The sequence below is a fragment of the Morus notabilis genome, unplaced genomic scaffold (assembly GCF_000414095.1).
Source record: "Morus notabilis unplaced genomic scaffold, ASM41409v2 Scaffold2307, whole genome shotgun sequence".
Classification (NCBI taxonomy): Eukaryota; Viridiplantae; Streptophyta; class Magnoliopsida; order Rosales; family Moraceae; genus Morus; species Morus notabilis.
The window spans coordinates 152,552-179,764 of NW_010359459.1; the positions used below are offsets into that span (position 1 = coordinate 152,552).

At 33.4% G+C, this 27,213-nt stretch overlaps 3 protein-coding genes and 1 non-coding gene across 7 annotated transcripts; 2 read left to right on the forward strand and 2 right to left on the reverse strand.

Annotated features, from left to right (window-relative positions):
- Positions 1 to 378: 378 nt before the first annotated feature.
- LOC21389824 (anaphase-promoting complex subunit 4) lies at positions 379 to 9,530 on the reverse strand. 2 transcript variants are annotated; one of them, XM_024163134.1, is made up of 20 exons: positions 9,430 to 9,530; positions 9,123 to 9,279; positions 8,876 to 8,987; positions 8,221 to 8,312; positions 7,836 to 7,919; positions 7,392 to 7,631; positions 6,831 to 6,911; positions 6,238 to 6,389; positions 5,338 to 5,498; positions 5,135 to 5,235; positions 4,960 to 5,034; positions 4,211 to 4,390; positions 3,386 to 3,468; positions 3,208 to 3,306; positions 2,629 to 2,733; positions 2,167 to 2,299; positions 1,743 to 1,973; positions 1,510 to 1,662; positions 861 to 942; positions 379 to 679 (listed from the first exon to the last, which is right to left on the reverse strand). In XM_024163134.1, exons 2-20 carry the CDS (start codon positions 9,189 to 9,191, stop codon positions 585 to 587), a joined length of 2,328 nt encoding a protein of 775 aa, XP_024018902.1. In that variant the 5' UTR covers positions 9,192 to 9,279; positions 9,430 to 9,530; the 3' UTR covers positions 379 to 584. The 2 variants fall into 2 exon arrangements, with proteins under 2 accessions (XP_024018902.1, XP_024018901.1); XM_024163133.1 differs by having other exon boundaries at positions 5,135 to 5,498.
- A 564-nt stretch (positions 9,531 to 10,094) lies between these two features.
- On the reverse strand, positions 10,095 to 10,166 carry TRNAD-GUC. Its single transcript has one exon. It is a non-coding gene; the product is annotated as a tRNA-Asp (tRNA).
- A 151-nt stretch (positions 10,167 to 10,317) lies between these two features.
- Positions 10,318 to 14,305, forward strand: LOC21389825 (bifunctional riboflavin kinase/FMN phosphatase). Of its 3 annotated transcripts, XM_024163137.1 has the most exons (11): positions 10,318 to 10,439; positions 11,291 to 11,364; positions 11,528 to 11,714; positions 12,037 to 12,167; positions 12,290 to 12,359; positions 12,442 to 12,507; positions 12,998 to 13,158; positions 13,250 to 13,345; positions 13,467 to 13,618; positions 13,705 to 13,788; positions 13,897 to 14,305. In XM_024163137.1, the coding sequence occupies exons 2-11, from the start codon at positions 11,292 to 11,294 to the stop codon at positions 14,023 to 14,025; spliced, it is 1,149 nt and encodes a 382-aa protein (XP_024018905.1). In that variant the 5' UTR covers positions 10,318 to 10,439; position 11,291; the 3' UTR covers positions 14,026 to 14,305. The 3 variants fall into 3 exon arrangements, with proteins under 3 accessions (XP_024018905.1, XP_024018904.1, XP_024018906.1); XM_024163136.1 differs by lacking the exon at positions 10,318 to 10,439 and having other exon boundaries at positions 11,280 to 11,364; positions 12,998 to 13,152; XM_024163138.1 differs by lacking the exons at positions 10,318 to 10,439; positions 11,291 to 11,364; positions 11,528 to 11,714 and adding an exon at positions 11,741 to 11,812.
- A 1,521-nt stretch (positions 14,306 to 15,826) lies between these two features.
- Positions 15,827 to 19,779, forward strand: LOC21389826 (telomerase Cajal body protein 1). Its single transcript, XM_010094331.2, has 14 exons — positions 15,827 to 16,121; positions 16,227 to 16,289; positions 16,505 to 16,566; positions 16,702 to 16,782; positions 16,902 to 16,975; positions 17,252 to 17,334; positions 17,557 to 17,663; positions 17,754 to 17,896; positions 17,973 to 18,020; positions 18,116 to 18,168; positions 18,694 to 18,778; positions 19,100 to 19,166; positions 19,272 to 19,382; positions 19,543 to 19,779. The coding sequence occupies exons 1-14, from the start codon at positions 15,943 to 15,945 to the stop codon at positions 19,662 to 19,664; spliced, it is 1,278 nt and encodes a 425-aa protein (XP_010092633.1). The 5' UTR covers positions 15,827 to 15,942; the 3' UTR covers positions 19,665 to 19,779.
- Positions 19,780 to 27,213: the final 7,434 nt, after the last annotated feature.

Genomic DNA, 27,213 nt, shown 5'->3' on the forward strand with positions numbered 1-27,213 from the left:
TGTTTTTTTTGTTTTTTACCAACTCTCTTTTGGAGTGATGTATTTCAATAATAATTAATGCGACATTTCTAAAGGAAACCATGTGACATATATATTTATACATATTTGCTCAAGCAGCATGCGACAATTTTTTGAATGCATGACAATTCACGTGCGTTACATTTGTTGTATCAGACAAAATTTGGATAAAAGTTTAGACCTGTGACATTATTCCTTTCACGTAACTATATGAGAGCTGGAATTTAAGTAAATGTCGTGTTGCATTAGGGTTGATTTGTAATTACATTGAAAGCATCGATAAAAGCCATGTAACATTCGCTCTTTTCGGCTGGGCAAGCAACATTTAGGGCCAAGCCTCCTATGGTCGTTAACTCGTAATTTTTTTTTTTTTTTTTTTTTTGACATTTCTTGTTTCGAATAATTTACAACTGAATAGCTTGTAATCAATAAGCATGTCGTTATGACTTGTGATACACGTGGAGAAACCTATACTAAAACAAAAACATAACCATACGACGTATTTGTTCTTACGATTGAAAAAGAAGGATAAATAAATATGTTACAGCTTTCAACATAATGGCCAGTCATTCTGCTTCTGAGACTTCGTCTTCATCTTCCTCCAGAATGTAGACCAACGCACGTTTTCTTGCAGCAAAAATACAAGCGACACCTCGTGATGCTGCAATACAATGATTCAATTGTAATGCAATAACATATTGATTGTATGCTTTCAGCAAAAAAAGAAAAAGTAGTTATTTCAGCCAAAAAAAATAGAAAGAAAAAAAACAGAACACATTAATATAATCCACACAATTTGGCAATGGGAATTTAACGAGTGGGAAACAATTTGCATGACTTACAGCTAACCGCCAGGGGAGCTACTACAAAATGAGGAATACTCCGAACCTTTTCATTCTCCAGTTGCAGGTGAATAATGCATTCCTGTACGTAGAAATTTGAGGAAAGTATTACACCTAAATGGTATATTAGGAATGAACTTCAACAAAAGAAAATTGAGGGAAAAATTTATCTCAGAAATTGAATACTCAAAATAAAATGAAAAAGCTGTGAGGATCTGCTCGAGCCCAGCAAGTAGACACGGGCAAGAGCCCCACCCTGTGTCTTGTAGTGCCCGGCTCCTGTAGAGCCAAAGCGAAATACCATTTTGCAAGACAAACAGGAAACATCTTTTTAAAAGGAGGAATGTAATTGGAAAGCCGCTTTATGATATGATTAGAAAGATGGCAAAATAAATTTACAGAAAATTGCGTTCAAAGGAGAGGAAAAAGAGTCTCTCAGTGCCCAAAGGAAAAAAAAAAGAAAAGAAAGAATGCACAGTATATTGTGATAGAAGCAGAGATTTCTGGGTGAGAAGCTCAAGCATAAGATGAACAAACGAAATTTCAAAGACGTGCAATTCCTGGAAAAGTAATAGAATCTGCACTGTTTTTGGGATGTAAACTAGACGATCCCACCCAAGAAGGTCAGGTAAGCCAAGATAATGAGTACCTTCAGTTCATGCAACTTCCAACTGTCCATACAAGTGGATCTTGAGATAGACACAAATGGAAGGTCAGTTGCTTGCACAATCATCATACAGGCGTCCCCAGAGCTTTCCGAAGTGGTTGTTGTTTCATTCAATAGCAAAACAATTTGACTTTCCTGTTTTGTGAAAAACGGATAATGCAACGTTAGAAGACTAAAATTAGAACTGAAATGAAATCATAGATTCAGATCTTTACCTTATATAAGGATAGATCCACACAGTGATAACCATCAGGGAGACACAACAATAAAGCTTCCAACGAAGTATAGCCATTCTTTATTGCGATCGAGTCATGTGTAAAACCCCTGATTATAGCCACGCAATTTGAAATATTTGAGAAAGAATCATCTGGTACTTGAAAAGATACGTAATCTACAAATCTGCCTTGACAACTCTGCTGATAAGAGACAGCTGCTTGAGAAGCATCCTGTGTAGATTTAAGGAAAAAAGGAAAAAAAAAAAAAAGAAAAAAGAAAAAAGAAAACAAAGCAAACACAGATGTCTGAATAATGAGCTCGCGTCTACATATTAAATTTTACATTGGATTCAAATAAAAGAACCAAGTTACTGTAACAAACAAAATTAGTTATGAAAACACTCGAGCACCGTATAGCAAATACCTCATAGTATGATACTGACATTGGAACTGCAAGAGATACTGGTGAAGCTGGAAGAGGAAAAAGGGGCAACAAATCCATGCAAACGATCTTTTTTGAAATCGAAGTAAAGGGCATCAGAAAAGCCTCCTTAAAACTGAAAGTATCATCAGCACATCTATAAGCTAGCGTAGATCTCAGCATGCACAAGCCATATTAGTTTGGTAAAATGACAGTTAATGGAGCCAACCAAGGTTAAGCTTTCATATTAGTAAGTAATAAAGTTAGCTGCCTACAGTTAACAACAAAGGACGATAAGAAATGATACTCAATATGTGTTGTTATCTAACACAAATGAAGATATCTGTTTTGTCAGATATCTCGTACCTTCAGCTGCTATTTCAACACTGAGGGCCTTGGCATGTTCTGAACAAATTTTACTTGTCAAAAGTTGGAAAAAGAAAAGAAGGAATTACGAGTAGATACCTAGACTCCATCTGATGGAATTGTTTAGCTAATGTCCTTTGCAGATATCCGCAATCTGAAAATCCCCCAAACTGAACTAGTTCTTTTACTCTCTGCATTGTTTCCCTGAAGAATTTAGAAACACCATAATGTTTGAAGATCCAAAAAGGTGTTCCAAATACAAACTTAAACACAGACATGCATAGCACATTGACTGTAGTAGTACACGCGTTCCAACAAAAGAACAAAGACTTTGAATGATAATTAGAGGAAAAAAAAGTCCAGTCTAGACGGGTATTTTACTCGGGTGCCAATTTAGGATGTTTGTGTAGTAGTACACGCGTTCCAACAAAAGAAAAAATACTTTGAATGTCAATTAGAGAAAAAAAAAGTCCAGTCTAGACTCTAGACGGGTTTTTTTACTTCTCATTGAGGCTAGACGCTAGACACCATCCGATTTTATTTAAATTTTTGTTTTTTTTTTAAAAAGGAACAAACTTTTAGATCATTTAGAGTTCCAGAGAATACTCACTGATCAATAATTTAAACAATCGTATTACTATATAGTTTATGGTTGGAAAAAGAAAAGAAGATACTCACACATCAATTTCAATAATATGGTCAGCATCAGATGATTCCAGCAGTTGCCTAACAGGATCTTGATCGTATAGAAACTTCAAGAATATAACAACAAGCTCACTGATCAAAACCAAAATGTGTGAGAAAGAAATTATATGCTGATAACCAATTGAAACACAAGGGTAGAACTGAGATAGACCTATTGTATGGAAGAAGTTGATCGCTAGGTTCTGACATAAGTAGCCTTATACATTTTAAAAGCCAGTTGAAGAAGTTGGAGAACTGAAAGCAAAAGACATGTCATTAATCCAAAGAAATGTATGTAGGAATAAAAGAGAAATATCACATTCAATTAAAGCAATGCCAGTAATTCCCTAGAGATTCTTATGCACATTCAAAACAACCATAAGCAAACCTTTGCTGCACACAATCTCAAATAGACAACCTGAGCATATATCTAATTGCAGATTATCTTTAGATTAAGTGGCTTAAGACAAGTTTGAAACATATAGAGCCTGTTTGGTAGATGCATTTGAAACCATGATTCTAATTCTGTTACAATACTTTTCTCTCACAAAAAATTTGAATAAAAAAGTTCCCGCAATGGGTATGGGTTCTCTCACAAATTTGAATTCAGACTTAAACGCGTGAACCAAACGGGCCAATAATAAGAGGCCTCGCCACAACTTATTCCAGTGTTTCAGCGTTTTTTAGATCTAATGTCCTGCACATCAGCTGTTTTTTTAAAGATACATGAATGTGCTTCCTCAATAACAAGCAGAATCTTGACCACAAAATACAAATCTTCGAGTAAGATGACTTTCCGACTGTAGCTTTGACAGTAAAAGATGAACTGGGAAGAGGGAACTGCTGAGGAGAGATTGATTTTGAACCTCAAAATTAGTATAAACTTTTGAATATGTTTTCTATTTTATTTTTTCTATGAAGGAAATCTGACAAATAAAGCAAAATAACTCTCCATACTAAAGCATTAAGAAATAAAAGGACCCTCTAGGAAGCATACCTGCAGCACCACAGATGAAAGCAACGTCATAAACCATTCAACTTGCACAATTATCATCCCAACTTTTTCGGCCGCATTACTGATGAGTGTCTCATCTAAACCAATGCTCTGATAACGTGCACGCCATCTTGAAAGACCTCTTAGTTCTCCCATCCTGAATCCAATAATTTCTGCAGCAGGCTGAAAAGAAAAATTTTGTCTTTAGTTCTCACTCAAGCCCCTTGTTATAGGGAACATGAATAGAAAATTCAAATCAAGCAATTCTTTAACCATTTATACCTCGTTCATTTCACCGATTTGAGTTTTCAATTATAGGTTTCTACAGTAAAAATCTCTTAGAAAATGTCACATCTAACTTTTTCTGCTACAGTGAAAAGCTCTCAGAAAATGTCACATCTCAACTCGAATTGAAAACTCGAATCTGCAAAGTGAACGAGGCCTTAATGACTAACAAACAAATAGAATCATGATTCAAACTGCAGCATCTATCGACAACCAAAGTCCTAATTTTCACATTCAACACGAGTAATCATGATACAGCTTTCCCAGCTATCAATATGCCTAGATTGAGAAGCCTAGTATTCAAATATAAATTGTCACCGTCTATATAATAATTGATCCACCAATTTCCATGAGATGCTCTCAAAGTATGAGACACATACTTACATAAATGCTCTCTAATAAATTGCTCTTTTTTTTTTTGGTTGAAAAAATGCATTAAGCATAAGAAAAAGAATACTTAGTTGCACCTGGAGATGGTTTAGGAAGATAAGCTGAAGTTCTTTTCCAGCACCACAAACAACCTTTGACACACGCTTCACTCCCTATGAAGAGAAAGACTCACTGAATCAAATACATTATCACATTTCATGTTCAGTGAAATAGTCTAGTACAGCTTAGGATATCAAATAGAGCGGACAATACCACTTCACCGAGAGAATTAACAAGAAATTGATGAACTGGTGGACTAGTCCGAGAACCACCTAAAAGACTTAAGAACTCCTCTTGGGAAGAGGAGTCAAGTCCTACATAGAAAGATGAGATCAATTCACAAAAAAGGATAAAAAAAAAAAATTGAAATAACGTCAAGAAAGTGTCTGTAGAATTATCTTGATTCGTGAGGTTACCATGATCGATGATCAGATTCGACAGAGAATCGAACTTTTCGTGAAAAGTGTTCATGGCATCAGACCACTGCTTGGACATAATTGATAGTGATGCCCGGATAACCTCGGTAAGTTCTTCAATGTTAGAAGCCTGTTGAGCCACTTGATGGAGCTCATTTTTCCTACAGTAAAATATATGGAGTGATCAAGGAGAGAGAATATGCGCAATTTTAGTTTAACTAGAAATTAAGAACTGAAATGATTTTATGATAACTTAACTTTATTCTATACAAGAATACAAAACACAACTAAAAGTTAAGCTATGCGTTTCAAATTTCAATAAACTTGAACAGATTTCTATGTTCTGCTAAGGAATCTTCTTATTCTGCTTGTTATAGCATAAAGAAAAGGGGCCGCATGACCATCTGGTCAAAACTTCAAAGGCACAAGATAGCCTATTAATTAAACAGGTCTAAGGTATAATAGCCTTACAATTAAAATATTTACAAGGGATTATAGCCTTATGTAGCCTTGTATGAAAGACAGCAAATCAAACTGGCAAAACCATGTTAGAACCAAGATGGTTTACTGATAACAGAGTCTTTCCTCTCACATAGCCTTGTAACCAAAAAATAGTCTGGTTCTCAAAATCTTTGGTAGGAATAATTGTGAAACTTTCCAAAAGTTTTAAGGGACAACTAGATCAAGTCCTGAAACTACCAAATATCCTGAAACAACGAGGTAATTGCATTACAAGTATATAACGAAGACTTCATTTCCAAGTAATCTTGGTAGGCATTAGTAAGTCACCAAGAAGGAATAATAGACTGAATCGTGGAGAATAAACCAAAGTAAATATAGCCAGAGGAGTCAAAGCCAAACAAAATCTCTGGACTATCTCAGTTTTCATAGCAAAATTACCTATTCCAAAATATTGAAGTATCAAGCACCAAGCAATGCGATCCATGCATACCATGTCCAGCCATTTGCCAATTTTCTGATTCTTCCTCGTTTTTAACTAATTCTCCGGAACACATAACTATCAAACGACAAAGATCTTTTGACAAAGCAACCTAATGAAAATAACATGGAAATTAGCTAAATGAGAGTAGTTGATTCTAGCTTTGTGAAAGATCTTAAAATTTTGAAGTAATAAAATATACGAGTTTCTTTTCTTTCTTTCTTTCTTTTTTTTTTTTTTTTTTTTTTTTTTTTTTTTTTTTTTTTTTTTCCTTTTCGGTTTCTTATTTAGTAGGACATAGAAATAATAAGAATTCAAAAGGAATGACTTAGTTCAAAACACCAATCTTTGCGTGCACGTTGCACTAACTATATCAGCTTTTTTCTATTATAAGAAGTTTTGGCATGAATCTTCACAGGTAAAGATATAGCATCTAAATTGAGATTCAAATACCGATTAATGTTATATTGTGAAATCAATCATGAATACTATAAAGACTGTAGTCAAACACTGTCTCTAACTTTGAGGCCATTCACTCAAAGGATGAGCATACCTTGTAAATGGAAGCATTCAAAAGTTGGCACTTCACTTGTTGATCAATGTGTGAAGAGGGAACATGGCATGTGTGTATGTTCTGGCACATTAAGGTCCATAAATATTTAGTTGCATTAACATGATTAAGTGAAACATCAAACATTCACAAAAAAAAAATAAAAGAAACATCAAGATTCAAGCATAAATCAAAACCATGCGTCTCTAGCTTGAAGTCCAGAAATGGGGAATGCGATCAAGAGAGAAGTAGTCACTTAATCATGAATATCTTCCATCCATTTTTTTTTTTTTACAGGATTGTTTAAAATGCTGCAAAGGATTGTGGGATTGCGTGGCCCTATAGAAGGAAGAAGGAAGAGCAAGAGAACAAAACTCAAGCCCTGCAATACTCCAGTAGCTTTTGAGTATAATTATAGAGAAACAAGAATCAGAAAGGATGACAAAAGTGTAACCAGTAAAAATAAGTATGGCTGATATAGGAAGGATAGATAAATGCAATCAACCCCGTTATGTTATCAGTCTGATTCATAAGAGTTTATTTTCAGAAATTAAGACCACTTACAATTTTCCCTATTGGAAAAATTCCAAATATACTTAAGCAGATGATTCCATCTCTGTCTCCACTGCAAAGAATATTAAAGCGTTGCTGAGAAGAACTTGACAGCTCTTGAAATGAATCTTCACTATCATCCATGAAGCCGGCATCTCCAGAAACCAAACCTTGTATCCTAGGAACTCTTGGAGCAGGTGGTAAGAAGCGAGATGTACGATCTTCATATGTTGTCATGCTCCCAGAATCACCCTGAAACCAAATTTGGAAAAAGGAGTCAAAATGAAGGTAAACCAGAAAGAATCCATGGTCATAAGTCCAGACACAGTTTTGGAGAATATAAACTAATTCTAACTCATGGTTACAAAAAGAGAGAAAATAAACTGAAAATAAAATGATTTTGTTCAGGAAACTTAAATAGAGATGACATTTGCATAAAAATTAAGAGAAACATACTTTAATCTGCTGTGCATCTTCCTCCCAGTTTAGACACACAACAGCAACAGCATGGGATTTTAAGCTTCTTAGTAGTTTTCCATTCTGCTTGAAATTAGCAAAGCATGAGAAAAAATATAAAAAATATCACAAAAACAGAGGGAAAGGCTATTAACTAGAATCATGTATGTGTGTTTTGCCAGAATGAAATTTTTTTTGTTTATAACTATTACAACAATGACATCCACTAGTGGACTACGATTTGGATCTCAAGGTAGGTCTAGATTAACCAGAATATATAACAGGCCAAACCAAGTGTGCCCAAAAACTACCTTCATAAAGAAGATAATCTTAACAAAAACACACACAAAAAACAAAAAACCGACAACAACAAAATGCTACTCACTTCAACATCATGCAATGAAACGGCCCCATCTTCAAGCCCAACGGCTATTGCTTTACCATCAGGTTGCCAACATAAAGAAGTTATGGACCTTCCTATACAAATTTTAAAGGAGAAAAAAAATCAGATAACTGAGAAACTGGAGGAGGCAACGATATTCACAAAAGTTTCAACAATAGCCAATACGACATGGAATTTACGTTCTCATTAATCTGCCATGCCAACAAAACTTAGTAGTAAATCCTGAAACCAGCATAAAACATTCATTCTGATGCAGATTAAATCCACAAATTTGCCAAAAATTCGTCCCCAAGCTAATTTCATCGCTTCAATTAAGATTTTAACATTAAAAATTCCATCCGGATCATAATTTTTGTCAGTTTCTTTTTTCTCTCTCTCTCTTCTTTTTTTTTTTTTTTTTTTTTTTTTGCTCCATGATTTATTTTTACAGGAAATTGTCCACGAATCATACACTCGTTGGACCGCACATAATTTAAGAAGACCTTATATATCCTTAATTACAATAAGCACATAAAACATATAAATAGAAATAATTCCATAAAACTTGTCATAAAAAATATAGAACATATTAAATAAGAACAGAAGCAAAGTAGCTAGCTGTGGGAGCAGAAATTAAATTAAGAGAAAGATTAATCACCAGGCGAGATTGTCCACAATCTCTGCCAATTGAAACGATGCAGCAAAAGCTTGGAGTCCTCTGTTACCATAGCCAATAAATCCTTCTCCGGATTCCATTCCGCTAGCTTAATCTGTCATTCCCAGAATTCAACCAAAATTCACCACTGCGCCTCGCGCACACAGATATATGTATATATATGTATATGTGTGTGTGTGTGTGTGTGTATATATATATATATATATATATATATGGCTGGGAAAAAAACCTGAGAAGCGAGCGGTTTGTCGAACTGGAGCTGAAACGGAAGCACGCGTTGGGCGTCGTCGGTTTCCATGATTGAATGAGTTAGAACTCAAAAGAATTATTAAAAATGAAAGATCAGAGATGAAAGTTCGATAATTACAGATCAGAAACCGAAATGCCTGAAACAAGATACCCAAAAACCCTAAATATTAGCAAAAAAGAAAAGAAAACACAGAAAAAGCGGCGAAAATACGAGTGCCTGAGAACGGCGCGATTTAGGAAAGAGGGAGAAGAGAATGGAGATAAAACGGAAGATCGTTGAAGCTTACTCTGAAGTGGCCGGAGAGAAAAACGGGAGAGAAGAGTTTGAGAAGCAGAGAAGAAGGGCGGGCTTTTTCGGCTTTTCAAGTTTTCAGTAGCTCTCAGTGGGAATGGCATTTACCAGTTGCCACTGGTATTTGCGGGAAAAACACACATTATTTAATAAACAAAACATTAAACAGTGTGTTTAGAACTAATTTTAAAATAATTTTATTTTTTTATAAAAAATAAAAATAAAAATATTTTTACTCTCATATAAAAATTATTTTTAAAAATATAAGGGGTAATATTCGTCTTTGATTTTAAATCATGATTCATGACTCTTTATAATATTTTCTCTCATAAAAAATACACGTAAAACGAGAATAATTATAGATACATAAACCAAATATCCTCTTAACATTTTTATTAAGAGACTATTTTTAATATAAAAAAATATCAATATTTTTTTATGTGTTCGAGAGAAAAAAATAAAAAAAACTAAAATTTATTTTTTATTTTTCATATATTTTATATTAAATTAAAAAATTATTTTTATTTTTATTTTTTATCTTTAATTATATTAAATATTATTTTTCTCCTATTTTCATTTTTTCAGAAACAAAAAAAAACTAATTTTAAACATGCTAATTTTCTCAAAATTCAGCCAAAAAGGTTTTTTAAAAGCGTTTTTCGCCGTTGCCGGGGATCGAACCCGGGTCACCCGCGTGACAGGCGGGAATACTTACCACTATACTACAACGACTTCGATGTTGTCCAAGTTCAACAAATTTAAATTATAGAATTTATAAAAGTACTGTAACAAATATTAACAAAATTTCGAAATAATATTAGCAAAATTTAAGGGGTGGTAATATAATTTCACTCTCTCTGGTGCGAGGAAAGTGCCATTCGTCTGTAGTTGAATGCTTTACCACTCAGCTCTGTTCCACTATATCCAAACAGTAACGTTACGACTGAGTATTTACGTCTTTGGTTTCTTCCGTCAGTCTTATTTCCTTGGGCATTGCTGAGCAAGGTATTGAACCGGATTCCTTTACTGTTGGTTATTGTTCTCTCAAAATAATCAACTTTTTCTTTTTCCTTTTTTCATTTTGGTGGTGATCAATAATCAAAACGAACCAAAGAATATTTATTTCATTAGAATCTAAAAGTGCTAGAGATAAAGAATGAGTGTGAAAAAATTTTCGAGAGAGAAAGGGAGAATGAGCGTAGAGAATTTTTATTTCTGATATCTGTGTAGTTGCTTCCACCACTAAACATTAGTTAAAATCCAATTCTTTTTATATTTCTAGAGAATAAATCCTATTCTTTTTATATTTCTAGAGAATAAAATCTCTTCGTATTGTTGTCTAATACTTGTTTTGAAATACTTGAGCTTTAATTGTTATAGATTTAGATATAGATATAGATTTGTCGTTCAATGCTTGTGACTGAGAAGTAGATATAGATTTTATCTGTCAATAGAATTTTTGTACTGTATTTAAGTTTTGGACTCTTTTTTCATTTTCACCAAAAAAAAAAGTGTTGGATATTTATCAAGTGTCATTAAATTATCGTATTGTTTTAATTTGATGTGATTCTGGTTGTTCGGAATGAGAAGTAGATTAGTTGCTAGCAATTCTGGTTGTTATTCTGATTAGTGTTAGTTCTCTGGTTAGTTAGGCTTATAATTGCTTTTCATCTTTCTAGTTCTTCGATAGTTCATCTCATTCTTGATCAGATTCTTTCTGTTGAAATCTTTACACTGATTTGATTTGGGAGTCAAAAAATATGTCTTGCTGGTACAGTTTATATATATATATATATATTGTTACAAGTGAGAGTTGCATAGTATAGCTAACTTTCAAATTGGTGCATGATATCTAGGATGTCAATTGTGAACCCTTTGACGAAGCTAGTGAAATGTGTTCTCTTTGATTTGGATGGTACTCTTCTTGAAGGTAAGGTTTTTTCTTTTTTTTTTATTTAATGAATTGATATTTAATGAAGGGTTTTCCTTTTTTATTCTTATAGTACATGAAATCGTATAATTGATATTAGCCGTTTGCGCTATGCTTGATGCTACTATTTGTGCATGATACCTGGCTTTCAATTGAATGGCAGATGGCGTTGTAAGTGATGTCTTGAAAGTTTATTTAGTAAAGTACGGAAAGCAGTGGGATGGGAGGGAATCTAAGAAAATAGTAGGGAAGATGCCGCTTGAGATTGTGGCTGCTATTATTGAAGATTACGAGCTTCCTTGCACGACAGAAGAATTAGTATCTGAGATCACCCCTATGTTCTCCAATAAGTAATAACTAGTTGAATTTTGCTTTTTTATGCATTTGATGTGTATACATATCATATGTGGATCACTTCGTGGTACTTCAGGCTAGCTCAAGTGCTTAGGTACGTGAGTGCGTGAGTATGTTATCCAGGGTTTGACTTATGGTGGTTCATTACTATATCAAAAAAAAGTGTGGATCACTTTGTATAAAAATCATTTTGTGCGACGAGTTTTGAAGAGCTCTCAAGTAATAAAAATAATTGCTGAGTTTGCATTGTTGTGTGCTTCAGCTCTTGACCTTGTATAGAAATCTGTTGATTGAATCCTTTCACAATTGTCTGCGTAGGTGGTCCAATATTAAAGCACTTCCTGGTGCCAATCGGCTGATCAAACATTTCAGCAGTCAGAAAGTGCCATTGGCATTGGCTTCAAACTCCCCCAAGGAGATTATAGAAGCCAAAATTTCGTCTCATTCTGGTATTCCTTGTCGAAACACCTTAGAACACATTTGCTTATTGTGTCTCAAGTGGAAAATTGTCTGGCTTGACATGAGTTGTGCCTACATCTAAGCTTGTTTGTTTATTATTCTTTACATGTAGGCTGGAAAGAATCCTTTTCCTTCATTATTGGTGGTGATGAAGTGAGCTTAGGAAAGCCGTCTCCTGAAATGTATGATACAACTTCTTTTTAGCTTTCTCACTGTTACAGTCTGTTCTTCCGGATATCTAACTTCGTGGTTTTTCTGTTGAAGATACCTTGAAGCGGCTAAAAGGCTAAATATTGAACCTTCCAGCTGCCTTGTCATTGAAGATTCACTGTACGTGACCCCACTTTTAATTCTTTAGGTAGATCTTTTTTTTAGATGGGATTAATGCTAAAACTAAATTATGGCAATTTTCTTTCTGAGTGATATAAGATGTACTTAAATTCATTTTAGGTAACAAATCCTAGTTATAATCACAACTTGATCAAGAGAACTACATTTACGAGTGAGAATCCATGATCTGAATGATAGCCATGATTGTTCTATTCCAATGATCCAATCTAATTTGGAAGACACATTCAATATTTCTGTTCATAGAAATGTGGATTAGTTTTCCTTTGCGCGAGAGACTGAGGGCCCGTTTTGAAGATATACTCAAATCATGATTCTTGATTCTGACGTTTGAAATTCAAATTTTTTGTGAGAGGAAAATACTGTAGGAGAATCAATGATTTGAGTTTGAGTATACGAAACAAACGGGGGCGCTGAATGTTGTGTGACTGTGATAAGTCCTGTTCCTTACGCTTATGTAATGGTTTCTCAGACCAGGTGTGACAGCCGGTAAAGCTGCTGGCATGGAAGTGGTGGCTGTGCCCTCCATGCCAAAACAATCCCATCTTTATACTGCAGCAGACGAGGTGTTCAATTCTCTACTTGATCTGCGACCCGAAAAGTGGGGCCTCCCTCCGTTCCAAGATTGTAAAAGTCTTTTATCTTGTTTCAATTCTATCTGGCCATTTTTCTCTTGATAGACCGTTTTTATAGCACTGTTTTTGTGTTATTATTACATTTACAGGGATAGAACGTACTTTGCCATTAGAACCTTGGTATATTGGTGGTCCCGTCATCAAGGGATTTGGGCGTGGCTCAAAACTACTTGGGATCCCCACCGGTAAGGAAGAGTATAAGAATTTTGCTTTATGGCAGATTGTTTTTCTTCACAAGATATTTGATACTTGATAGAACATTTTGGTTTGGTATTCTAATTGGTGCTCTTCCTTCATTTTTCTTAGCAAATTTATCCACAGAAGGATATTCGACTCTCCTTTCGGAACATCCCTCGGGAGTATATTTTGGCTGGGCCAGAGTATCAACTCGTGGGGTTTTTAAAATGGTCATGAGCATTGGATGGAATCCATATTTCGACAACACCGAAAAAACTATAGCAAGTCTAAGCACTAAAGCATGAATTTTTATTGCAGTTTGAAATACTTTTTTTCTTCAATTGGTTATGTTTACTTTATAATGCAGGAACCATGGTTGCTTCATGAGTTCGACGACGATTTCTATGCTGAGGAATTGCGTCTCCTTATAGTTGGCTACATTCGGGCCGAGGTACTTTACCAAGACCATTGTTTTGCGGAGAATATAATATTTCCCTTGCACCTTCTTATGCTGTTTTTCTTTTTTGATTCTGATGTTTGGATATGAAATGGATAACAGGCAAATTTTCCGACACTCGAGAGCTTAGTAGCAAAGATTCACGAGGACAGGAAAATTGCAGAGACAGCTCTTGATCTTCCATTGTACTCAAAGTACAGGGATGATCCCTATCTGAGAATTTCTGTTTAGGGATGGATGAGATTCTTATATTCCTTCATATTAACCAGAAAAGCCGCGGACCTCCAGCTCCGCAACTCAGCAGGTGGGCAGCGCCCCCCGGCAATAGGGTGAGCCAGAAATTGGAGACATTATGCTCTCAAATGACACTCTCTTAAACTGAAATTCTCTCTTTTACTAAACCTTTTTATTCTTTTTTTATGTGTCGTGTTCGGGCCGACACGACTATGGCACGACACGATTATAATAAACACGAACACGACACGATTAATAAACGTGTTAGAAACCTAAACACGAATACAAAACGCTAATAACACGGTTAGCACGATACGACACGCGAACACGATTATTAAACGGACCGTGACAGGTCGACACGAAAAAACACGTTTATGACCCGTTTATGACCCAAGTAGCAAAAATAGTGAAATTTTATATTGTATCAAAACTAATATTAATTGACTACCTAATATCACTTATACTATAAAATCTGATGAGCATATAATAAGAAAAACGTAAATCCTCAAATTCTCTATAATAATCAACACACGTAAAAATATCAAACATATCAAACATATTTATATATGATACTACTAGATTAATATATATGTTAATAGATATATCATACATATATATATATATATATGACACTCCTTCCTTCTTGCAAGCAGATAAATCAAAAGAAATACTAATAGAAATTCAAACAGACCATTCGGATAAGAGATTACCGGAATGAAGTTGGCACAACCGGAAATGAGAGAAGAGATTCCAATCTAAAAGGAGAGGCAAAGGAGAACGGAGAAAAGTGAGTGAGAAACTGAGAATTAGAGGCCGGCAAAAGGCAAGGGAGAAAAGTGAGTGGCTAAGGTTAGGACTTAGGAGTAAGTGAGTGAGAAACTGAGAATTAGCAATTAGGACCGACTATTTAAGTTTCAGACAATTAGGACCGTGTCGTTTCGTGTTGGTCTGTTAACGGCTCGTATAACTAAACGGATTAAGCGTGTTAAACGGGTTAGTACGAATTCAGTCTATTTATTTTCGTGTTATTCGTGCGAGTCTGTTAACGACTCAATTAATAATCGTACAGTTCAAATCTATTTATCTCGTGTCGTTTTCATATTATTTCATCGTGTCGTGTTGGAAATTATTGGCCTTATATATGATATACTGCTTGTAAGGCCATCCACTCTGTATTGAGGATAAATCCAAACATTGCTTATTTCTTGGTTTCCATTATTATGTAGAAAATTTCCTCAGCAGTCAGCACCGTATTTCTGGCTTGTGTGATGGATATTATTCATCGTCCATGGCCATCTCTTACTTGCAAATTTCCGAACTTAAATACAAAAATAAAAAATAAAAATGGGCGACCCACTTAAGCATCACCTGAACAAAAAAAAAAAAAAAAGGAAAAATTTTCTTGAATTTGATTCAGTTCGATTATTAAAAGCAATTTAATAGTAGCCGAGTTATTTGAGAAATTTCACTCTTTTAAGTAATTTTCCATCTAGTCATTGGAAATACAAACATATATACATATATTTATATTTATTATCTCTTAAAAAAACTCTAAAAATAATATTGGTTTTAAACATTTTTTAATTACTCCAACGTCAAATTATTTCCATAATTACCTTTCAAAAAATTATTTAACATTATAATAGTATAATTTTATAATTTTTCTGTGGTACTTGTAATGATGGAATTATTATTAACGTATCATTGGTATAAAAATAAAATTAAAACCCACACTATTTAAATGCTATAATTTTATAACTCGAGCCACATTATTGCAATAAATTTCCATCTTAAGAAACCGAAGGCGATTTTCCTTTGGCCTAATTTTGGCGGTAACAGCAAAATCAATCTCAGAAGAGAGAAGGGAAGCGAAACGCAGTGAGTGCCCAACCCCAAAAGTAAAAGTCTTTAACAATGGCCGAAAAAGAAGGTGATCAACCTCAAGCTCACGTCGTCGCAGATATCACAGAGCAAGACCAAGCTTACTCGTGGCCTGTCATTCGCTTCGATGTCCCTCCCAACAGAACCTACCATTTCTGCCACCAGTTCAGGAACACCCCAAACCCTAACAACTTCCTCAAGTCCCTCAAATGGTGCTTTCTTCTGCTTCTTCTTCTTCTTCTTCTTCTTCTTTTTGATTTCTGCTTTTTCTTTGATTTTCATTCGAATTTGTTCATCTTCTTCTGTTTTTGGTTCAGGTCTCCTGATGGTTCGTGTTTTCTGACTACCTCCGATGACAATACTCTTCGTCTCTTTATGCTGTAATTTTTTTTTTCTTTTCCGTTTTTAACCTCATTTTGGACAAAGAAAGGCTATTTGAGCAGCATTATCAATTTACTTTTTTATTCCTTATTTTATCAGTAAGTTTTTTTTTTTTTTTTTTTGGTCCTGTATTTATTTTCTTCCATATTGCTGTCTTATATGGAGAAAACAAGATATTTCTGTATTAAGTGCTATTTAATTTTCTTTATAACAGACCACCGGACAATGGCTGTGATCAACTTAGTAATAGTGCGTGTTCTGTAGCTGCTGATGAAGGTAAGTTTGCGTATATGGGTATTAACAATTTCTTCAGAAAACTTGAAAATGCCGCGTAAAGGTACTGCATTTTGTTGTTGACAATTGAGAAACCTTAATTAATTCTTATCAATTTCAACCTTGATATGCTAGCAGACTCGTTTGCCGCAAACCTTGTCGTGAGTGAAGGAGAGTCTGTGTATGACTTCTGTTGGTACCCTTACATGTCTGCTTCAGGTTTGCTTCTGAAACTTTTTCAGTGCCAGAGTAGTTTTCATGTCGTGTTTGAATTTATTGGTCTATAGCAGGTGATACTGTAACTAGAAGATGATTTGAAAGTTTGGCTGACATTTCAGATCCAGTTACCAATGTTTTTGCGAGCACAACTCGGGATCATCCAATTCATCTTTGGGATGCTTCTTCTGGCGAGGTGCGTGTATGATTTTGCTCATTTGCTTTTTTGCATTTTGCTATTAGTTTCTGGCCTTGTAACATATGAAATATTGGCCATTTCTGTAATACAATGCTTCTTAATTCCTTCCTGTGCTATAAAGCTATGCTGATGCGGTGCTCTCCTATTACAATATAGATAATGTATGATTTAGTCGACGGGTTTAAAGTCTGTGCCCATTTCTGTAATGCTAAGAGCAGTGCTAATATGCTTTTCATATAGTTACTGTCTTACAATGTCTGGTTTATATTGCAGTTGCGTTGCACATACCGTGCTTATGATGCTATGGATGAAATAACAGCTGCCTTTTCAATTGCATTCAATCCCTCTGGAACAAAGTAATCACGTCTCTTCCCCCTTGATTATCAGTTGTTATTTCATCTTTAATGTATGAACTTTTTGTGTTCACAATGGTGAGATATAACAGTCCAATTATTTTTACCTTCAATTATGGGTCTATATTGAAGTTAATAGCTTTGAGCTCTGAAGGAGTTTTAATATAATACTGTCTTTGATGAAAAATAACACGTGACTAAAAATAGAACTGGTCTGCTCTGTAGGATTTTTGCTGGGTACAACAAATCTGTTAGGGTGTTTGATTTACATCGCCCAGGTAGAGATTTTCAACAGTTTTCGACTGTTCAGGGAAATAAAGAAGGCCAAACAGGTATTTTTTATTTTATTTTTTAGCTGCCTTAAGAGCGTTTATAAAGAAAACAATGAAGGCTCATATATTTAACGTGTTTGTTGTGGACAGGAATACTATCTGCAATGGCCTTTTGCCCAAACCATACTGGAATGTTAGCAATTGGTTCTTACAGCCAGACTACTGGAATATATAGAGAAGACAATATGGAACTCTTGTATGTATTGCATGGCCAAGAAGGTGGGATTACACATGTAAGTCAGCATCACTTTTGGTTATTTCAACATTTGAAATAAATAAAGATATGAAAGCAACCATTTTTCCTTTCAGGTCCAGTTTTCTAAAGATGGGAATTACTTATATACCGGCGGACGCAAGGTATACCGTATATTGCTCTAACATCTGTTAACATTTTGTACATTATTCTTTGTTTAACCTTGTTTAACATTTTCATGCATGTCAATGCTCTGAAGGACCCCTATATAATGTGCTGGGATACACGCAAAGCTGTTGATGTTGTGTACAAGTAAGTATCTTTCATTTAGCTAGAACCACCATGCTTTCAGAAACAGTTGATCTCTATTGATAATACTTACAGTGAAAAGTCTTTACACACTGAGAATACAAGTAACTGAAGAATTATTGACAAGGATGGGAATATAAATGAACCACTTTGAAAACATACACACAGGTGCCACGTGCCTTCACACAACAATAGGCTAGTTGAGCATTGTCGCAGACAAAAATTCTTTATAAAGAATATATAATTATCTTCAATCTTCAAATCGGGAGTTCCATTTTGTAATTTGATTTTTAAATTGCTCCTCAAAATATACCAAAGTGGAGCGTGAGAGACTGCTTTGAGTCACCAACTTGGAGGAAATTTCCCATACTATGTAAGCGCCAGTATTTTATAGATGAATATGGATTTTCTTCACTTTTCTGTGTTTGCTCAAGGAGAACATCTGGTAGTCAATGTTTCACCGTTCCTAAATGTGACAAAATCGATGTATTGAACTTCTGGCATTATCTTTTTACAACCTTGTTATAGGCTATATAGATCATCAGAACACACCAACCAGAGGATACTGTTTGATATTGAAACGCAGGGCCGACATCTTGGTACAGGTGGTCAGGTAGCATCTTAGTTCTCATTTATGTTTACTTGGCCATTTATGTTTGGTGATAATCAAATGAGGGATTTTATTTTTTTCATATAGTGCTCTATTTTCCAATTTGTTTCAGAACATGCCCTGAGGCAGTCAAATGATAGTAATCCAGGGATCTTTTCTAAGAAACAACCGTGCCCCTAATGTTTGACTGCCGTAGGATATTTTACGAAAAGATTAAAATTGAAACTACATGAGATGAATTGTAATATGTGGTTAACCAAATCAAAATCCCCATCCTTTGTAAATGTAGCAATCATTCTGTTTGTTCTTATATTCCGTTTTCAGGGTGGTTTTGTTCATATATATGATCTTCAAACTGGGCAATGGGTATCAACCTTCCAAGCTGCATTAGGTAATGATATTGTGTACAAGTACTTGGAAATTCATACTGATACATGACTCTTCCTTTCTTCTATTTTTAACTTGGTTTCATCTGTCATCTGTGTGCATCTTCCAGATACTGTTAACGGGTTCTCTTTCCATCCATTTTTGCCAATGGCTGCCACATCATCAGGGCACCGTAGATTTATTGCCCCTGATGAAGGCAACGAGGATTTGCATTTGCGTGGTATACTTATTACAGAAAACCAACTTTCCTTTTATATATATATATATATATATATCTCTGTGTGTGTGTGTATTACGATCAATACGTGGACATTGACCATGTTGTATAATCACTTAGTTTATCTATTAATCACTCTCTCTCTCCCCCAATTTTTGTGCAGGTGAGGAAAACTGTGCTTCTGTGTGGAGTTTTTCTTTCGACTCATTGGCGGGGAATGACGTTAATATCAATTGTCAAGACTCGAGTCAATCCGAACCTGCGAACCTCAACAAAAATTCTTGAACGGTCCTTGTGTCTAAGCGTGTTCATCACATCACATGATTTCATTAACCTTTAGATATTAAGAAAAAGGCTATTTTGTCAAATGAGACATTTTCATTTTAGTACCTTGTGTTATATTGAAATATGAGTTTAATACTCTGTGTTTTTTAAAATTTCATGCGGGTCTCTCGACATTTTTAAAAACTTTTTTTTAGCACCTTGAAGCTATTTTTTTGGAATGTGAAATGACATTTCTACCATCTTCATTAATTAATAAAAAATTAATAAGTTTTAAGGAAATTCTGAAAGTATTTAAAAGATTAATATATTATAAATAAAAAGTGTAAACTAAAAAAAAAAGGCAAACCATTCTTTTGTTTTCTATATTTTATTATGTTTTTAACATATTTTTAATATGTTTGAGAAAAAATTCTAGACAAATTAAGTACCAAGGATAAAAATGTCATTTCACATCTCAAAAACAACTTTAAGATACTAAAAAAAGATATTTTAAAACGTCAAAATACTCGCATGAAATTTTAAAAAACACAAGAAATCAAACCTCATATTTCAATATAATGCAAAATATAAAAATGAAATTTTCTCTTTGTCAAATTATTGTACATTCGTTCAAGACAGACAATGGTAATTGTTAGTCAAGAAATGTTTATCCTTGGTTTGCACCTACATGCATGTATAAGCTGAATTTCGATGGCCGTCTATAGTAGCAAATGCTTTATATAAATTATATGATTAAGCGGGCCATAACTTGTGTAGTGCCTATACAATTTATTCTTAAACAAGATTAATTAGTAAAGGTTGAAAGATATACTATTCTTTTTTAAATGGAAGAGAGAACACACCTAACATCAAGGAGTCCTAGACCATCCCAACACCCTCAAGAACAACCCTTCCTCTGTCAAGACTCCACGCAAAATATTATAGAAAAAAAAAAAAAAGAGGAACACAAGGGTCGTATTTGGAATTGATCCCGTTTTTATTTTTTATGTTTTTTGAGAAAAATAAATAAAAATGTTTTCAAAATGACGTTTAGCGCAATAAAGACAAAAAACAAAAATGAAAATGATTTTTTGATTTAGTGTAAAATGAGAGAGAAATGAAAAACGACTTTTAGTCGTTTTTCATTTTTTATTTTCGTTTCTCCTCTCTCAAGCAAAGAGAGAAATGCATTAATGAGGGTTTTATACTAAAAATAATATATTGATAAAACTACCAAACGTATTTTCAAAAATGATTTATGTTTGAAATTGAAAATATTTTTATTTTCATTTTCTTACAAAAAATAAAATTATTTTTGAACGAGCCCAAAAGGTTGCCATTCCAATTGATTCAGATGATTGTTTGATTTGGATTCCCTCTAGGTTTGGGGGTTGTTCAGCTAAGGATGTGCATGAGATTTCTCGTGCTAGAGTTGCTCCCAATGCTTGGGGTAGTAAAATATGTGCACATTATATTCTCCCTCGTTTTTTCTTTTCTTGTTTAAAGGTTGTTGTATGAAAAGTTTTTAGTGGATCTCACTCTAAAGACTAATGGTATGCAATGCGTTTCAGCTTGTAGTCTTTATAGAAAGGCTGAGGAGTCTATTATTCATCTCTTTTTGGAATGCCCTTATTATCTTACGTTTGGAATTGGAAGGAAAGAAAAGTGAAATACATAGGTGAAGAAAATAAAATAATTTTATTTCATGTTGTTTGATAGAAGAGAAAAAAAAGTGAAAAGAAAATATCAAATATAAGGCATTTTACAATAATACCCTAATACAAATAAAAATATGATGAATAGTGAATGTTAAAATTGTTATTTTATACCTCATTTGTTTGTCCAACTTTTTCTCTCATATTTTCTTCCCAAAGTTGGAAAGATTAAAAATTAGTGGGCTCTATGGATTTTCATTTTCTTTCCTTCCTCATTTCCTCTTTACTAAACAACTTAAAATTTCATTTTCCTCTCTAAAATCCTTCATCTATTTTCTTTTTTCTCTCTTTTCCACCCTACCAAACACACTGTAAAGTTTATTGTACCAATGGCATTGGCGACTTTTGACTTTCTATTTTGAGAGCTAAATTTTAGTCCTCTGGTCGTGAAACTCTAAATCCTTGCTTTTATGGCTGATTGTTGGTTGGTTTGGGATTTTAGGAATATGACTCATTTCGAAGGAACTAGTGTGAATTTGTTGGCTGCTTGAACTTATATTCTTGGTTATTCTTGTTATCTTCGGTCGTCCAAAATTTTCAACTTGAGTTATTCTTATAATTCTATTTCTGAGCTTTTTATCTTCAAGAAACATGCCTTATCAAAACCCTTGAAAAAAAAAAAAAAAAAAAAAAAAAAAAAAAAAAAACTTAAAAGAAAATTAATTGGGTTCGACGGTTCGTCGGGTTGTCGATCACCCCCAATGTCCGCCGCCTCTGCCACCAATGTTGCTATACCTGGCTCTGGTCTTTGCCATTTAGTACTCGTAAGAGTATTTCTACATAGTTCTAATTAAATACTCTACATCACACATATAAAGCCTTCTAAAGATTAATTAAACTCTTTATTCTTCAAAGATTCAGCCATCAAATATAATCTTGTGGCTTCCACAAGGCTTTAACTTTCTTGCACCCAAAAAATTAAAACACTATGTTCGGCATGTACTACATATTCCAATGCCGATGAACCATTTGATTCTTTAAGACAACAAGATTTATGATAGATTAGGATATGCTACGCAGGCTTATTAACAAATGGAATAGAGGTTTCCTATCTTAGGAAACGTGGTTTCCTATATTGTGGGCCACATATTTGTTCAGTAATTATATTAAACTATTTAATTAATTAGGCTAATTAAGTGATCTAATTATGAAAAGCTCAAATAGTCTCCTAACAGGGAATGGGCTGAATGGGTGGATACCTATATTGACCCAACTAGGTTTAATGAGAGTCTAATGAGGCAATATATAAAAAAACTTAGGTTATGGTCCCCAATACGTCAAATCATTCGACAGTTTTCTTTCTTTCCCATCTAGAGAGAAAACACCCCATTAAGGAACTAAGGAGATTTGATTGAGAAATGCAATAACCGTTGTGCTCGTTGTCTCAAAGAATTCTACTGGAGATTAAGGCTGCACCAGTGGAGACAGGTATTTGTTCTAACCTATTTTCTTAGTAATTTGGTGTGATGATTCCTGGAATGTGGAATACGGATTTAAAGATCCAACATCCTATTTTGCACATTCATTATTAATTATTTTAAAAGCTCATATGATCTAGACAATTTTAATCAAACAAAAGCATATTCTTAATTAATTCATATGTTTTATGCACTATTTTCATTTGCCAAGTTCATTACACGTCAGGATATAACACTTTTTTCAGCCAACAAAAAAGAGTTGCAACACTTTTTGTTTAGTGAAGAAAATGTGCTTAGTATATCTTAATAATTATATGCAGAGTTTCTTTTTTAACATTTGGTGTTAATGAATATTTAATTCATATCTAACCAACTTATTGAAGAACGTAGCTTAAATGTTATGACATAAAAAACTTTCCTATATATCTTATTAGTAATAAACTACTTACCTATTATATATATAGGAATTGTCTCTGGACAGACACTTGGAAAGTGCCTGACTAGTCAGGTACTTATATAATCGTATATAAATTGTGTATATTTATACGTAAATCATGTATATTTACATGTAAAGTCATGTATATTTAACATGAAATACAATAAATCAGTCAGTATACATATTTTCATGCTATGTGTTCACTAATTGCTATAAAAAAAACATGTTTTGAGGATTAATATACATTGTCATTTCTTATAACTTAACATACATGATTTATATGTAAATATACACGATTTACATGTTAATATACACGATTACATAATTATACAAGTTTCATGTAAATATACACAACTTACGTGTGAATATACACAACTTACTGTAAATATACACACTTTATACAAAAATATACAAGTGCCGTTCTGGTCAGGCATTTTCCAAGTGCCTGACCAGAGACCTCGCCTATATATATATATATATATATTTATGTTAGAAACTTAATTCACGGTTTCATCATTGTTGGTGAGTGTTACAAATTCGTTGGTTACTTTAATTACCAATCATATTCAACAAAATTTATCTTTCAACTTGAAACTATTCTTATATAAATATATATATATATATATATTTTTGCTCACACTTGATGCCTGTTTTGTCTTTTTTTATCTTGCCAAGCTCGATATGCTCAAATACGTATACTTCATAGGTACTTTATTCTCACAATATGTGATGCTGGCAAATTTGATTGGTTAATTATTCCCGTTTCCTTAACATGATTATTGGTCCAGTTATAAGAAAATGTGATTATAGAATGAGATCGTCTACGTGATAATGGGGCTACTTATACACTCATCACCTTGCAGGCTCACTCCACATTGGTATTGGATTAATCATCGCCAAACTCGAAGCCACGATGTTTAAAAACTAAAGAAACGATAAGTTAGTTTAAATTGTTACACTAGTACTTCGTAATGTGTCCTTTACTAATTATCCAATATTTAATTTGCACCGCATGATATAATCATGCTTATGGTGAATATTCAAGGACTAATCATTTCATAATAAGGATGGTTATAGAAAATTGTTTTTCATAATCAATTAATCAATTACGAAGATATATTGCATGCTTTTTGCATGACGAATGTCGAGAGTGAAGATTTAGGGCATGTTCTTTTGCAGTGTAACTTGAGTGTAGTTTTTGAGTTGAATTTGAGTTATAACTTGAGTTGAAGTTGTAACTTAAGTTTGTGTTTAGTTGTGTACATTTGAGTTATAGTTTGAGATAAGAATCTTTTTTTGAGTTTGTATTTGAGTGAGTCAAAACTTAAATTTGTATTTAGATAGTATTTTAATAAAAACTCAATGGTGATGAAAAATTTTAATAGGGTATATGGGTGGGGTTTTATTTGTCTTTTTGTTGTCAACACATAGAAAAAAAAAGCATCTCAATCAGGATTAAAACGAAAAAGTTATAGCATTTTTAAGAATAAAAAAAATATTGTTCATTAATTTGAGTTCGAGTTTCTGAACTCGAGTTGAAGGGGACACTTGAACTCGAGTTTTAGTCCCAAACTCGAGTTCAAACTCGAATTCAAACTCGAGTTCAAACTTAAAAAAACATGAACTTAAATAAAGTTTAAACTCAAATTGTCTTTTTTGAGTTTTTTAGACAGTCGAACACACCCTTAATTTCTAAGTACGTAGCATGATAAAATCTACGAAGAATCTCGACTTGCTTTGCAAGAAAATTTTGTTTCCAAATTAATTAAAGACTATTATCTAGTTGAAGTATGATTCGCAAAATAATAATGTAATAATTCTTAAATAATAATGTTTCGTGTGTTGGTTATAGCTAATCGCTAGCTAATTAATCGGTATTTAAGAAACTTACATGCCAAATTAAGGTTTATGGCTAGGGGGCGAGCAGTCTATTGCACGTGATGATATTTTTTCTCGATCGGTCTGTTTTCATGCAACGTTTCTTTCCAAATTTAAACTTTTCTACACTAATAATCTAGCTTTAGTAAATAGCTACAATAATAATATTCATTATACTTTGTAAGAAATTATCATCTTTTCTTTTCACATATGAATAATTAATTAATGCGTTACATTGAAAGATAAGCATGTATAATTATCAAATCCATGTTCGAAGTTCAAAAAAAAAAAAAATCCACGATATCCCTAACAAAAATATAATCAAATCCATGGATCTCGATCTATAGTACTTCTTCTTAGGTAATTAACATTATTTAGAGAAAACATGACAAAGCTGTTCAAATTAATAGAAAACACCACAGTATTTAAAACTAATTAAAGTGATCTAGCAATGAAAGTTACAAATGTTAAAACACTTAAGGCCTTGTTCACTTCGCGGATTCGAGTTTTTAATTCAAATTGAGATGTGACATTTTCTGAGAGTTTTTCACTATAACAGAAAAAATTAGATGTGACATTTTTTAAGAGCTTTTTACTGTAAAAACTTAGAATTAAAAACTCAAATCGATAAAATGAACGAGGTCTTAGTTAATTCCATCGATAATGTTATAGCTATTAATCCAGAAAGCTGAATGTGATATATATTCAATGATTCTTTATTTGGTACTTTTGCTATATCATGCAGTAACAAAAATCGTACGTAATTATTGAGAAATGTATATCCGTACAAATATCACTCTTTTCAGAGTTACAATATGCTTCCTCGTCTTTCATTTATGAACACTTAATCATCGGCTATATATTTTGAATTTGTAGAGTGCAGTTGACACTTGCTTTATTTGGGATTTAATTTGATATGAGTATATATTTAAAAGTAAAAATTCAGCGTATAATCAAAACATTTAGGAAAAAAGTTATGAAGGACGAGTGTAAAGGTTAAAATGTAGAAATAATAAAAACTTTGAAAAAAAACCCTACATAAAACTGCAAATATAGAAAATGTGAAGGGAGGGAATAAATTAAGAGATAAATTGTAAGAAAAAAATGTTTTGGGGGAAAAAATTTCAGGAGAGCCTTTTAATGAGGGCTTACGACATAAGTCCCGTCCATTTCACCGATTCGAGTTTTGTTACAGTAAAAGATTTTCAGAAACAATCACATTTAATTTTTTTATTACAGTAAAAAATTCTTACATAAAATCACGTCTTAATTCAAATTAAAAACTTAAATTAATGAACTAAACGAGCTCATAACTAGTCCATTGAGCCTGAGCCTAACCCAATTGCTTACGTGCCATGCACTAGCTGTATTGCACGCCTTTAATAATCCTCGCATGATTTATTATCTTTCATTTGCCTTTTTTTTTTCCTTGATGTTTTAATTTTTGGTACTTGTCGTAGTTTTCTCTTTGTAACAAAAAAAGTTACACGCCCTTGCAAAACGTCAAGTTAAATGGTTACATCACCAAGTTAAATTTTTTTTTTTTCCCTTCATCTAAATAATCACACATATACATGTCATTTTTATTCTAATTACACATATAAATGTCATTTTTATTCTTGATATAAATCTATTGAATTTACAGACACAAATCTTTTCAGAATCTGCGATAATAAATTAGACGTGGACTAGTATATTGTTACATCATTTGATATATATAAATTTAGTAACACAATTTAGTGTCCGTAGTAGTTACTCTAAAAACCAGTAACTAAATTTAAATTAACTACGCAAATAGGAACCTCAATCTTTCTTTCTTTCTTTTTTGCTAAGGAACCGGAAACTCAAATCTTATATATAAGGCAAAGAGGAAATTTGAAAAAAAAAAAATTCCAAAAAAAAAGAAATTTGAAAACCGACATATAATACTTACAGTCCAAGTGGCGACCACATTCAAAGTCATTCACACATAGTTTTTGACGTGTAGTTTACGCTGACTTTTTTTGACCTAATCGTGTAAAGCCTACCAATAAAAAAAAAATCAATAGCCGTCTATTTAGACATCCTCCCAGTGAGTCAAACTCAACGACACAGAACCCTCACTGACAATCCCCTCCCTACAC